Source organism: Metopolophium dirhodum, chromosome 3 (assembly GCF_019925205.1).
Source record: "Metopolophium dirhodum isolate CAU chromosome 3, ASM1992520v1, whole genome shotgun sequence".
NCBI classification, from domain to species: domain Eukaryota; kingdom Metazoa; phylum Arthropoda; class Insecta; order Hemiptera; family Aphididae; genus Metopolophium; species Metopolophium dirhodum.
The window spans coordinates 19,972,383-19,988,175 of NC_083562.1; the positions used below are offsets into that span (position 1 = coordinate 19,972,383).

Genomic DNA, 15,793 nt, shown 5'->3' on the forward strand with positions numbered 1-15,793 from the left:
ACAGGTTTTTTTCAAGTTCTAGGACACGGCGAGTTTTAATAATATAATTACACTATATCATTCGGCAGGTTTATACGCCCAGGCGTTATTGTTCCCTCGGCGCTCGTTTCCTCTCCACCGTTGCCTTTCTACGATATATATTAATACACGCGTGTATAGTTATAGTAATAATAATAATAATAATATAATATGATGATATCTGATTTCGAACAACCGATTACTCGCGATATTCGATACGTACGGTTCAATGAGTAGGTATAGGTAATAATAATAATAATATATAGATAGCTATATGGGCTATACGGGCTATTATAGGTCTAACCACCTACCGTACGCTAAATAATATAATATTATATATTATTATATATAATGCAGCGTGTGTACCTCTCTATTCGTAAAGCCACCGATCTTTCGCCGTCAGCGTCATATATAACATTGAAATATTGAATTATTATTGATATTCTCGTCACTTCGTGTTTAGAACGCCCGTCCTATCAGATTGTTATACACAAATTTATATTATTGTATAATGCACAATAATAATGTGGGAAAGTTAATCAATTTTTTTAACTCATCAAGTTAAGTTAGTATAGAAAAATGCAAGTTAAATAGGAAAAAAGGTAACTTGTAACTTCGTTAAAACTCAGTTACCTACGTTTTTTTTAAACTAAATTTTTACGATCCACGCCAAAGCTCACTAAGTAGATTTGATAAAATTATAAACAATATCGAATATCTACACAAAAACAAGAATATACTATAGTATAATTAATAATATATAATATAACCTACAAAGTTTAACGTGACAATAAAATTAATTGTTAGGGCCAGGTGTGGCACCGCGGTTGGCCGCAGTCGCTATAATGTGTGCTGCGGTCAAGCACCGTAGTCCGGCGTCGTTAGCTCCCGGATGGCCGATGGGTGACCACCCGGGTTTTTAGTGACAAACCCTCGCCTCACATAAACACGTATTACTCAAGTCCAACCATAACACCTCCCCCCCCCCCCGAATAAAAACGAATAAAAAAAATTAGTTGACCGATTACTCTCAATCATGGAAAAATTTTAACACGTTAAGTTAAAAATTACTAATTAGGTACTTAAAAAAAAAGTTTTGTTAAATGTAACTTAACTTTAACTTTTTAACTAGTTTATGCCCAGCTTATATATATATATCAAAACATGTACGCTACATTATCGTAGTTAGATGGTGTCTCTGTGGCCACCCCCCCCCCCCAGGTCAACGCTGAATAACATAGTACAACAATAATAATTGCGCTCGACGATTAGCTACAATAATAATATGTCGTGGGTATATTATGTAGTACACTCGCGGACACGCACAATGTTTTGTCTTTTGTTTCTTAAAACTGTTATTGCGACGGTTTTACGGTAAAAATATCCCCGGACGAAAAACGTCCGAAGTTGTTCACTGCAGTAGATGCCAATTATATTCATATAAATACCTATTATATACTTAGGTATTACAATATTATAGAGATAACGGTAATAATTTTCGACAATTATTATATTATTACGTTATTTGCAATATAGCCATTCTGTGATATTATCGGCCACTGCGATTCACGTGGTCACATGGGATCTGGATAATCGCAACAATAACGGATACATAAACATAATATGTAATAATATAATTAAATATACCAGATACGTTGCCCTTCCATCAGTGTACGTTGATAATATTAAATTTTGTGACCATTGTCTTCGGTTAGGCTAGTCAATGGACGTGGGGTTGTTCTCTTCCTTCTTGTGAGGTCATAAGCAGGCGGTTCAAGTCACGTGCTTTACTGGTTACCTAAACTGGTGTACCGTTGGTTTTGAATGAAACACACACAACTGGTTTTCGTGTGCTCCCTATATTGAGCAACGGCTGCAATATACGTATATTCTATGTTTAGTTTTTTCTGTTCTTTTTATTTTTTTCCATTATATATAAGTATTACTATTAATATCTACGTTTATTGCAAGTTGCGGCCGACAATGACGTGCGTTAAGCTTCCACTTACGCGATTCACTCACCCTTGGAGAGAATAAACTAAGACTACTATAGGTATAGGTTAAAATGTTTTGGTAAATGTTTTATTACAACAAATATAATTGGATAGACAATGAATATACTATAGTACTCACTGCAAAATACTGTTATAACTAATAACTTTAACGTAATGATCCAGCAGAAACGACGATGCGCATCTGCACATATTATTATTATGCTGTTCGGGGCTGACTTCTCAACGGTCGTGCATCTGACCGCCACATTTAAAAAAAATATTTCTTGATCGATTCGACGTAAACGAATCACACACGATAATAGCATAATACCTATACAATAATTATATACACGTATAATACACACTCTTTGCGCGTTCTAAACGGATACAAATTGTCAGCTTTCTTTTCCAGTTATTAATAATTAACGTTTGCCAATTATATATAAACTCCGCTATGTATACGAAGAATGCAAGCACACGCGCGATGTATTATTTCGCATTCAATTGTATATATTTATGTATACATATTATTATATATTGTATATGAATGATTTAATAAGCTTGAAAGACACCGACTACTGGTTTTTTTTTTTTATGGGCTAATTTGCTAATAATGATATACTTAAACCACGGATAATATTCGAAGAAATTCAATAACCTGCAGTGTAATATGTACTGCATGCGTGTTTCTAGAAAATGTTAACCATGCTTTATTCAAATATTTTCATTAGAAAACCTATTTGACAATTTTACTATAATATTTCGTTATTGAAATGATTATAATAATGTACCTATTTGAATACTTTTATATACATAAATATGTTACATACTATGATATATTTACTGTACACATTATAGATAATATTATTATCTATATATAATCTGTCTAGATTGTATATATTATATATGAATAGGATATAATAGGTAAACCTAATAATTTATAGAAATATATAATACCTACCTAATAAAATTGTATTCGACACGCTGTGCTGTGTAAAAATCTACTATTTATAATTATACACAATTTTTTCGTACTTTAAAACGTCATTATGTATTAACTAACCGGAACGAGTATATATAGTATACAGTATCAGTCCTATGTATATATTCAAACAAGATTATATATTATATCTTTATACTATACCAAAGACTTGAATCAAAATCATAGTGCTTAAAAAACGTATTTCGTTTTTAATTTATAAAGCAATTTATAATGAGGTAGCAATATAGTAGGTAATATACTAAATATTTAATTTTAAACTGTATGGTTAATGATATTGTTTTTTATATACATGTTTCATTAGACCGTTAATTTTGTATAGAATATATTTTTCAGTATCTTATAAACGCAAAAACCGTTTCTATATAATAAGTGTACCTAAAGATCATTTATATGTTTGTACCTAGACATTATAGGTTATAAGAGATAAGTACCGTCAAAAACGTGTAAATCGAGTTCTTTAATATATTTAATAATTAGCATACTTTTTTCGTAGTTGTAAATAATTATATATTTTTTACTCTCATTTCCAAATTACACAAATTTACACGTAAAATGGGATTTTATGCGGTGCTTATCGACGGTGAAATTTAATTGTGTGCTATGTTGCCAAATACTAAATAGCGTGGTTTTCACAGTTGTATATTTAACAAAATAAAATTAATCTATAGTACGATGAACGGTCCAAAAGCTTCCAAAAAATGTAAAACAGACAATTTAATAGTGCTGACTGCTGACTGCTCATCCACTAATTCATGTACATCATTGTACCTATAGAATGATACCCATAAGCCCGGATTAAAGGGGGTACAGGGGGTGGGCATGGCCCCAGGGCCTCAATAGTTAGAATTTATTTAGGGTCCATTACTTTTTTCGTTATAGGCTATAATGCTATAACACCGCATACATCACCTAAAAAAAAGCGATGGTTATTTAGCGAAGAAAAATGCTTGTAAATTATAATTTATAAATAAAATGTTACAATATTCATTATTTATTGATATGTACCTAATATCTGTATATATTTATTATAACAGGTACCTAATATTAAATAATATATACATTATTATTTTTTTTTTCGTACAGGGGCCTCATTTAAAACGTTGGCCCCTGGGCCTCAAAATGTCTTAATCCGGGCTTAGTGATACATACTAATATTAATGGAGACCTATGTGGCATGTTGAAACAATGACAACAATTTGTTTGATCGAAATATAAAAAATATTGAATCGTGTAAGTGGTAGCTTAACGCATATGTCATTGTCGGTCGCAACTTGTAGTAAACGTATATATTGTATAAATGGTATTTAAAAATAAAAGAAGAAAACAACTAAACAAAAAATATACGTATATCATAGACGTTGCTAAATATAGGAAGCACTATCTTATAAAATAATGGCTCTATCTGGTTTAAAACTTAATATAGTTATTTTAATAATGGTGTTTAACTATAGTTATGTAATTTTGTTGTTATCTGACTAAAATATTTAATTTAAAAGTTGAACAATTATAAATTTGACAATGTTGGAGCCTATATCAGTACCTATACGTGCACGCAATCGTGTTGTATATTCCTTTATTATTCCACATATTTATATGCGCAATAATCGTATTGGAAAAAATGTAAAGAGGACTTACGCAATCAAATTTTATATAAATTTACTAACCTTTTTCATAAAAATTGACATATAAGATCAAACAATTTCGCACAAATTAATTTCACGTTTATTAGCAAAAAATGTTCATTCAGTTAAAACATACTATTACTGTAATAGAGTGACCTAAATTGTAAGCATAACGTACATACCTACCTACCAATTAACACACATCTCAATAATTAATTTAAATTATTCACACATTTTATAGTTTAATATTATTATAAAAATAAATACATTTATTATAAATTTACAAACCACATTCATATAGAATATAGATGCAATTAATACATTAGTAGATCTAGACGTTGAGGTTAATGAACGATCAAGTGCAATAGAGTAACTTCTTTATAAAATCATATTATATAGTAATAAAGACGTAAAAATGTTTGGACATTTTTATTTATTTTCTGAGTACATACTATTACTTACAACTGCTTACAACTAATGGAAATATGATGATGATATTTGATCACAGCTAATATAATTATGTATTATAATGTAGGTATATAGTATGTACTTTTGGTATCTAAATATCAGTTCAAAAACCACAATAATAATATATGTGAGATTGTGAGAGAGCAAAATGAAAAAATTTGATTAAATTTAATATAATTTAAACGTCCTAAACCAACCATATCAATTTTTAAATGATTAATAATGATTATACCTATAGTAAATTATAAATTAAATGTATTATCCTTCTTTTATTTATCACTTTTAATTTCTTTTTAAAATTGAAAATATTAAAAAATATATATATTGACAGTATTACACAAAAGAAGTAATGTGCCTATTATACTGTTAAAAATGTTAAAACATTTCTATCACTCGTGAAGATAAAAATTATATAAAGGTTTAACACAAGGTCTTACAATATTATTGATGAGTGAAATTTTATTTTGATCAATGATCTATTTTGCACATTCCATTATCACCAACATAATATTGAATTGTATTACCTACAATTGTACTTTTTAAAATTCAAATCACTCATTTTCATTCGATCACATATTATTCGATTTCCCTTAACAAAACAATCCTGTTCTACTTTATGTATAATCAAATCTATTCATTATTTTCTTTTATATACGTACGTGATACGTATAATATATACCTAATATATTATATACCCGTAGCTAATACAAACATGAATTAGAAGATATGAATGACTAATTGTTACACGCTATAATAGTCACTTAAATCTTTTCTTTGAACTTCATGAGAACTAAAATTGATTTGCTTAAACAATAATAACAAATTAATAAACCATTTAAAATATATCAATGTTATCTTAAGAACTTTTGATGATAATATTGAGAACAAAAATGCTTATTTTACTAATAAAATGTATTTTTTATATTACTCGACATTTTTAACCCTTAAAGAAGCCATAAGCGTAAGATTTTTTTAATAATTTATAGGTACTTCAAACGTAAAAATGTGTTAATGCGTATGTAGGTATATAGGGTAACTGTAAGGTTATCATAACACAAATGAAACTATTTTATTCTATATTTCTAATTTCTATGCCAATAATACTAAGCATAGAAGTTAATTATTCTTTCTTTTAATAGTAAACTATGGACTATATCAGAGTTTCTTATCCGTTAATCATTTTTTTTGTGAATAATGTAATTTATTAGGTAATGAGTTGTTTTTAATTTTTTTAATGTACGTACCTATATTATAATATAAATTGAACGCAATGTTCAATTAATCGTTTTAAAAATACAGGCAACGATGTATGTATCCATATTTTTCATAAATTATGATAATACTAGTGAGATGCACAAAAATAATAACACCAGTACAATAGTAGAATAAAAATATTTAGTCCGTAAAACTATAATTCACATAATTATTCTTATAATTTAATTGTCACCCACGATTAATTTATTGTATACTAATAGTTTCGATAATTATTATTAAACAGAGCATAACGTGACGTATTTTATAAAGTAATTATTTTTTATTACCGTATACACGTAGCTTAATTTGACAGTAATTTTGTTTTTTTTTATAACACTTAAAAACTAAAATATGCGGTCTTCTTCAAGTTTTGTTTAACCTAGATTATTTTATTATTCATATTTTATAAATTGAATAAAATGTTTATTAATGAAATTAATGTCTATTTGTATCACAATTGTATTAATTAGTTTAAAAACATAATATTTTGTAATATAAAATCTATACTAATATATATATAATTTGATTATAAAATTTGACTTAATAAAGATGATTAGATATTAAAAAAATGGTATGAATACATCTAACATTTTATTTTGGGGACTCAATTTACCGCAGCAGGTGAGTTGATTCCCGAGACCTACTTTATGTATTAGTTGATTCCCGGGTCATTATATGTGACGGTATACTAGTTATCTCATTACCAGATACCAATTTTTAAAAACAATATGTTATAATTTTTTACCTAATTACTAAATTTTTAATAATAATTTTTTACTTACTAAATTTTTCTACTAATATTTTTTTAACATAAAATCAAATGATTTTCAAAATATGAAAAAACTAAAAAGAACAACATTTTTGAGAAAATTGTCAGCCAACCTCCTCGTGGTGTTTCTTGGGTTAGACTAATTGGCTGAATATTTGACTAAATATTGAAAATAATATATAATGACCCGGGAATCAACTCGTACGCAGCTCAATTTAACTAGTAACTTTTTTTCCGGAACCCAATTTACCTCCAAAATATTGTGATCTTTTAATTTTGTTCTAAGTGTTTTTGTTCTAACACCAAAATTGAGTGAGTTTTATTCAGACTGCGTAAACGCGTTTTGTCTATGTGTATGACGGAGACAAGTAGACAACACATGGCGGTTTAAGTGGTCATCTTAATATGCTATTATGAGTTTCAGGATAGTAACTTTATTTTGATTGCAAATTATTTGAACTATTAGGAATATTATATTATAATATTGTGTTTAATTATTAATATCGGACGTAAGAAAACATTACCATGTTATTAGGTAATATTAATTATATTTACAGAATAGAATATAAATGCGTATATTATTTTAAACTACGTACAAAATGTATTTAGTTTAAATAAAAACAAATTAAATATTTAATATAGGTATTATCCTTTAACATCTAACTACCGAATAACTGACTTCAACCATAATATAAACATGAATCATCTGGTAGAATTCGATTAGGTATACCTATATAAAATTTACATTCGCAGAATCACGATTTGCGTATATTATTTTGCAAAATATAACAAGAATCCCTACAATATGATGCCTACAATTCCGTAGGTTCTAAATAAGCTACCCCACGCTGCCAAATTTATTATTATACAGTTCATTTTTTTAATAATTATCAAGTTAAATATTTTTTATCAGACTCAAAAGAAATATAAAAGATTTTAGGTAAAACAATTTAGACAGCAAAAAAGTAAGAAACGTTTGCTATGATAATTAATTTGATATATTATTATATCAACACATTTCAAACGTTTCATATTATGTGGTCGAGTGGCTTGCGAAATTGTAAATTGTAATTATTAATTTACTTTATATAACACGTGCCATGGCGGGGGATGATCGTGGATACGCTATAGCTGTTGACTAGTAGGGCTCATATATTCTATCTTGTCTATTAGTCTTCAAAACAACTAAATATTGTCCTTATTTTTCGCAGTTGGTGCACAGCGCTGTGAGCGTTGGTGGTGGTGGAGGTGGTGGCGGCGCCAGTGACATTTGGCCGCTGGAGCGACCCGATGGCATGCCGGTGATTCAGTCGCTGGAGGTGATGTGTGGCAAGGACCACATGGACGTGCATTTGCAGTTCACACATCCGTTCGAAGGCATCGTGTCGTCCAAGGGCCAGTACGCTGACCCGCGGTGCGTGTACGTGCCGCCGTCCACCGGAAAGACGTTCTTCACTTTCCGCATAGCGTACGCGCGGTGTGGCACCAAGCCTGACCTCAACGGTCAGTTCTACGAGAACACTGTGGTCGTCCAGTACGATAAGGACCTGCTGGAAGTGTGGGACGAGGCCAAACGGTTGCGGTGCGAGTGGTACAATGATTACGAAAAGACCGCGTCCAAACCACCCATGGTCATCGCCGACCTGGACGTTATACAGTTGGACTTCAGAGGTGAGACGGCAAGAAAATTAAAATATATTAGTGCGTAGTGGTTATCAGTAAGCAAGCGCGATTTTATTTTCATTTTGATGAACGTTTTGTAAATCGAACTTCACTCAGATTCGTTTTCGGAACTTATTTAAAATTAAATCACTGCACAGCAGTGTCCTGATCACTATGCCACTATGTATTTATATATATTATTATATTATGTTACTATATTATATCCGTACTTATTTAATATACTACATATCATAGTATTTATTAATAAATTATATAATTTTTGTCTGAAATACTATAGGTGATAACGTCGATTGTTGGATGGAAATACAACACGGAAAAGGACCATGGGCTCCACCAGTTAGCGGTATAGTGCCTTTGGGTTCTACGTTAACGTTAGTGGTAGCCATCAATGATTATAGAGGTAATAAAATATAGCACTATTAAATTATAAAACATAACAGTACAACATTTTAAAGAAGTATACTTAATACTATATTAGGTACCTACTATAATATAAAGTAGTATATAGCGACATAGCGTAGTAACGGTAATGCAAATACTATAAACTATGAATGATGTGTGATTGTATTCAGAAAATATTGAAGGGTTATCCCTCTTCGACTGCAGTGTCAATACATTTAGTACAGTGTATTAATAATTAATTAGTTAAGACAAAACCAAATCTTTAATTTTATAATGCATATTGCATGTTTATATATTGTTTGATTTTTAACATAATATTTATGTTTATTTTTTATTTTTTAGGCATATTTCTTTTGTTTAGACTATTTTTATAAATTTTTTTTATGTAACGTTTATTAAAACGACAATATTTTCTAATACTATTTCAGATTTTATGATTCGAAAACCCCCGTGCACTGCCACACTGACTGTAGGTCATGGAGTATTTAGTCTACACACGCGTCGTGTTTTATTTTACATCGTTCTTGTTAGTTATTTTTGATGCAATTTATGTTTATTAAATGAAATAAGACGATAAAAACCATTTTTAGTGCATATTTCAGATCTATAATATGTTATTCTGTCCTAATAATAATTCATCTATGTATTATTTTTTAAATAAAAAATAATGAAAATGGAATAAATATGGCACTGTCCTATAGAGGGACAAGCTTTTCGTGTTTATAGTTCAGAGTTCAAAAATATAGATACGACCATAAATCATACTAACCACATAAATATATTATACTATATCTAAAAAAAAAACGCCTTAATTATGTTTTGTTTTGCCTGCGCAGGAGAGTTTGACATGAGAGTGAAATCTTGCGCCGCGTCCGACGGGGGTGGGCACGTCATTCAGCTGACGGACGACCAGGGGTGCGTGTTAAGACCAAAAATGATTAGTGGGTTCCTGAAAGCTCGGACTTCAGACGAACGAGCGTCTGTCATCACGTACGCGTTCTTCCACGCCTTCAAGTTTCCAGATGCGCTTAGCGTGCATATCCGGTGCAAGGTGGAGATATGCCGGCATGGTTGCCTGGATCACTGTCAGACAGACGAACGTACATCGGCCGGACATTTACTTCAGCAGCAGCAACAGCACCAGCTCCAATATGGACCGGTGGATAGGAAGGACCAGCAGAACGATCGGTTGGACTACGTCCAAACGGTCGTGGTCAACACGGACCAGCCCAGTGCTCAAGCGCAGATGGCGGTGCACACTCCGTTCGATACCACCAGTCACAATAACAAGCCACAACCTGGTCAAAACAAGGTACGATACCAAGATAAATATTTTCTTTATTTCACAATTTTTTATAGGTATTTATTATATGATTTGTTTTTCGTGTGCAACATTGGAGTTTAAGACATTAAAAATTAAATTTATATATCACTTAAGTCTAATAAAAACGATTACAATAATGAATGAATGATAAAGCATGGACAAAAAAATGTTAGGATGTGATAAAGTTTTATTTATAAATTTAAAACATAACTATTATATTTTTTTTTCATATTTTAGAACTTTTATTGAATGATTTAATATTAAAGACAGCATTTTGAAATGATAATATTATAATCACGAGTAATATTATTATAATGTTATAATAATATTTTTAGTCAAACATTAGCTGTCTTAAGAATCTTTTTGCTGCATATTTTTGTTTATGTTCTATGCGCATCAGCATTTTTAGGAATATAGCTACAACATATACGTAATATTCAAGCATTTTTATTAGTACACAAACTTTTGAGTAATTTCATGAATTAAAAATATTGGAAAGTTTGAAATAGCTTTTGTTGTGCATACAAAAATCAATCTACTGATACATTACCTTACATTACCCTTGTGTTTGATTAAAAACGAAAACAATTTTTCGCAGGAGACGTTGAATCGGGACGGTTTTCCACACGGGCCACGGAACCTGGACGACGGTGTAGTCGCGCCGTCGGAAGGCAGCGACGATGACAAACAGCTGCCAGCCGCGACGCCAGCGTCCTCCAATAACGGGACAGCGGGTGATCAGACGGCCGCGGGCTTCGCGCAACTGCAGAGGCGCCGGCGCCGGCGTTCCGTGAACGTGTCGGACGCTGGCAATGCGGATGTGGGTGTCAGCGGGTTGTACGACGTCATATCACAATCGGACCTGGCGTTCACGCCGGACACCAAGACGGACAGCGAGGCAGTAACCATATTCCAGGGACGGATCCGCGAGGACGTAGTGTACGGCATATGCATGCCGGTGCACGGGTTCGGCGCGCTGTTCATAATGTTCGCGGGTTCAGCGATCGTGTCCGTTGTGGTGGCCGGGTTCCAGTTGCACAAGTACCAGGTGAGGCGGGAGACGCAAAAGATGATGTCCGTCCAGGCGCACCAGCACAGCGTGGCTGCGGCCGCCGTAGCCGCCGGTGGAGGTTACATACACAATTCGCTTGCCGGCATCGTAGCGCTGAACAAACTGATAGCGTCCAAAACAGCCGCCGCCACCGCCGTCCAAACCAGACGAAACAGTTAATCGACTACTATTAATAATAATAATATTATATACTGTCTATATATATACACATTACTACTACGATGACGACGACGATCACGCTTTTCATACATAAATAACGCGATCGTTGTCATTATTATTATTATCAATTATCATCATCATCAGTATCGTTGGTGCACATTTATTTACACGCATTTATAACGTTATCGTGGCTGGATTTATGGATATGGGGGGGGGGGGGGGATCCATTGCATAAAAGCACACAGAATATTATAGTTAACAATATTTTTTTTCTTTTTACTTACACATCACCTAACTGAAAAGAGAAATACATTTTCATTTATCTTTATTCTGCAATTTTTTCCGATATGATTATACTACTACACTAATATAATATTACCAGGGCCGTATTTAGGGGTGGGGAAACCTCTGGGTTGTTTCCCCTGGTGCCTAATTTAAGGGGGTGGACATTTTTTTTTAAAAATTATTATTGTTTTAATCCTCTCATGACTCCATTCGCTTAGTTATTTCCTACAGTTAATATTATAATATTTTATATTTTGATATTTTTTTCCATAATTTATTATAATACATAATATTGACATAAGCATAAATGCCTTAGCCGTAAACGAAAGTAATCTAACGATCACCATTAATTATTATATTGTAATTGAAGAATTGTGTGTGTCACAATTCTGGAAAATTTAAATTATTTTATTATAAATTTTTTTTTTTAAAACTGATAGATTCATTTTTACCCGTTAATTTGACGAAAAATCCCTAAACACGGCCCTGAATATTAGTGTATTCGTAACACTCTACATCGTTTATAGTGGCCTAACATAAACAAAAATACACAATATATACCTAAGTATAATATTATAATCTACCATCAAAAATTGACATTATACGTTATACGTATTATATTATAATTTATAGTAAATTTAGATTCTTAATAAAGCTTTCCAGGGCAGCCCACCACGACAATAATTTCATCTTAGAACGTCATATTATATACCTACCACCACGTGCGAGCGTACATATATACTAAAATACTCCGACTTTTATTGTGATGTAATATATTATAGTTGATGCTAAAAGCAAATATTTAAAAATATATATATATTTTTAAATTGTACACGTTTAAAAATATTGTAGTATTACATAGGTAATATAACGATGGACTATTATTATTATTATTATTTTCTCGTTTGAATTAAGAAAATATTTTTTTAATTGGTGCTATATTCTAAATCAGCAATGGATATTTAACTTGGATACAACATGCATAAATATTTGTTATTTAAATAACTATATTAGCGGTTTGTTCAAGTACCTAATTTATACATAGATTACCGTTATATTTACTAATCTGTGGAAAAAAAACTTATTAGACAATTCATTATTTTATTCCCCTTTTAGATCGTATGACTTAGTTTAATTATGCTTTTGTAAATAAATATCTGAATACTGAATGATAGCAATCAAAACTAGATAATTTTGTTATTATTTAATATATTTTAATATTTAATAGTTTAATATTGTGTAGTCATGAAACTGGCCAGTTCTTCGTAATAACGGTTGAAGTTTTATTTACAAATCTAGCAAATTTTATCATCTAGTTAAACCAAAATTTTTTGCGACTTAAAAATTAAATTCTTAAAGTTAGTTTAAGTTGTAGTTATGACACTGCGTTTCTTACAGCTGAAACATGTAGGTACAGCCATGTAAACGAACATCTTATTTTAAATGAAAACATACTATAGTCTATACTCTATAGTATAATATTAAAATAATATATTGTATATTATACTATTTACATCTGATTTACAACACCCGTTGGCATTTTTTACTTAATAATTAAGTTCTTGTAAATATTTTATTATTATTGTGTATTTATTATTTATTATGTTTAGCGTGAAATTGTTTTGCTCAGCATTTTGATGAGGGGTGAACAGAATGAAAATGGAATTTTCTTAATTTTAATGACATTTGTATATTATTATCTGAATTTAATCTAAACTAAATAAGTCTTATAATTTGTCATACTATTTTAAATTTATTTCAATTAAAAATAAAAAGTTCTTAAACATACTTATATCAAAAAACTCAACTTTTACCTACCTAATTATATACTATACTTCTTAGAAGAATAGTTCAATTCTGGTATCTAAACAAAATATGAATATTATTGAGTTATTCAAAAAAATTAAAAGTTATAAAATAGGTAATGCAACTATAGTAATTGTCTAATCCATTTTTACTCTGAGCCTCACATAATATTGTAATCTTATATTTTATGGTATAATTTTTACTGCGTTAATTTTTTTTTTATATATTTATAAATATTTTGTTATTATCATAAAATTAATAACTGTATTATGTAAATAAATTTTAAACAAGTTTTATAATTTTATTTTATTTATTATTACTATTTAAATCCGAACCAAATACACTGTTAAATGCACATAACATAATGGCTTTTAAGTTTTAATGCATAATATAATATATAGGTACCCACTACCCATGGATTAAATACACACCGACATAATGATTTATATTTAATTACAAAAATTCAAAATAATGGTCGTATTAACAGTCCTAGCACGAGGAACCTGTGAAGATTATAGGTATTACTACCTACCTATATATATTATGTTACCGTCAGACCTAAATTAAAGAATTATATAGGTAGGTACATAACGATATTAATGATATTTCCGATCAAATTACATTGTATACGATATTGATTAAGAAACGCCCATTATTTTCAGGCAATGATGCATTTAGCAATATTTCCTAGGTATACTATATTACTATGGTCACTATAGTGACGAAAATTCCGGTATTTTTCAGCCTTAATAATTGTTAAACGAGCCTGCTTTGATTTCCGTAAGTTCCATTTTACTTCATAAATAGTTCTTCGACAATTGAAAAATATCCATAAGAGGTATTCCAAAAATACTAAATACCGTCATATTGCAGTCGATCGGTACCAGCCGCAGTACCTACCGGCTACCACAATACTTTTATCTAGAAACGAGAATGAATTATGAAGCAACCAGAGCCGTATCAAGGTTTATCAGCGCTCCTGGCCATTTAACATATTTCGGCATTCCACCCTTATACATTTTGTATTTTGTCGAGAAAATGGATTTTGGTTTTTGGTGTAACTCTAAAACAAATGACCGTAGGGACATGCAATTTTGACTGAATGTTTATAATTGCATTTCCTATACACTATAAAATTTTGAAAATATTTTGACTTATTTTGAGCTGTTTACGGACATTGTCAATTTCCATTTTTTTTAGTTTTTTTTTCTATAAATATCAATAAAATTATATTTGTTGGGTAAAAAAGCGTGAAAATTTAATATAAGGCTCCTGATATATCGTTCCAATAGCAGTTAAAAAATATTAAAATACATAGGCACAATTATTTTTTTTATAAGCATTTAAAGTTCAAATTTATAATTAAAATTTAATATTTATTTTGTAGTTAAAAATTTATAAAATGTTCAACTTTTATAGCTAAGGATTAAAAATTTAAAACAAGGCTCCACATAAATTGGTTATATATAAATTACTTTATTCACAATAATATCATCAAATATACTTGGTAATATCATAGGCTGACAGACCGTTTTTCTTATACAACGATATTATATCATTGAATTCAAATTTAACATCATCCATTATAGTGACCCACTTTTAACCTACTGTACAGCAGAGCAATATCCACTTACCCACCTTTTTATATTTTATTATTTATTAGAAAGTCTAAATTATTAATAAATATTTTCTCTGCCACATTTTGGTGTCCCTGACATACATATATTCTGTTGTTATCCCAATTGATCATTTAATATAACAATTAATAATCTCGAATAAAATAAACTGAGCCAAGTAACATAAAAGACAATTAAATATTTGCAAAGCACTAGAAATTAAACAAAAATAAAAATGTATTGAATGTATTATAATATAATTTATTTATGAGAATTTTATTATACTATTTGTATATTATATATTTGTATACATTGTAT

General features: G+C 30.2%; 1 protein-coding gene across 1 annotated transcript in view; it reads left to right on the forward strand.

Annotated features, from left to right (window-relative positions):
* The window catches only part of LOC132940056 (uncharacterized), a 28,497-nt gene extending 14,325 nt beyond the window's left edge, over nucleotides 1-14,172 (forward strand). The window contains exons 3-6 of the mRNA XM_061007453.1: nucleotides 8,340-8,799; nucleotides 9,089-9,211; nucleotides 10,050-10,525; nucleotides 11,136-14,172. Of these exons, the coding sequence (XP_060863436.1) occupies nucleotides 8,340-8,799; nucleotides 9,089-9,211; nucleotides 10,050-10,525; nucleotides 11,136-11,768 (1,692 nt within the window). The 3' untranslated portion in view covers nucleotides 11,769-14,172. The remainder of the gene's footprint in view (nucleotides 1-8,339; nucleotides 8,800-9,088; nucleotides 9,212-10,049; nucleotides 10,526-11,135) is intronic.
* Nucleotides 14,173-15,793: the final 1,621 nt, after the last annotated feature.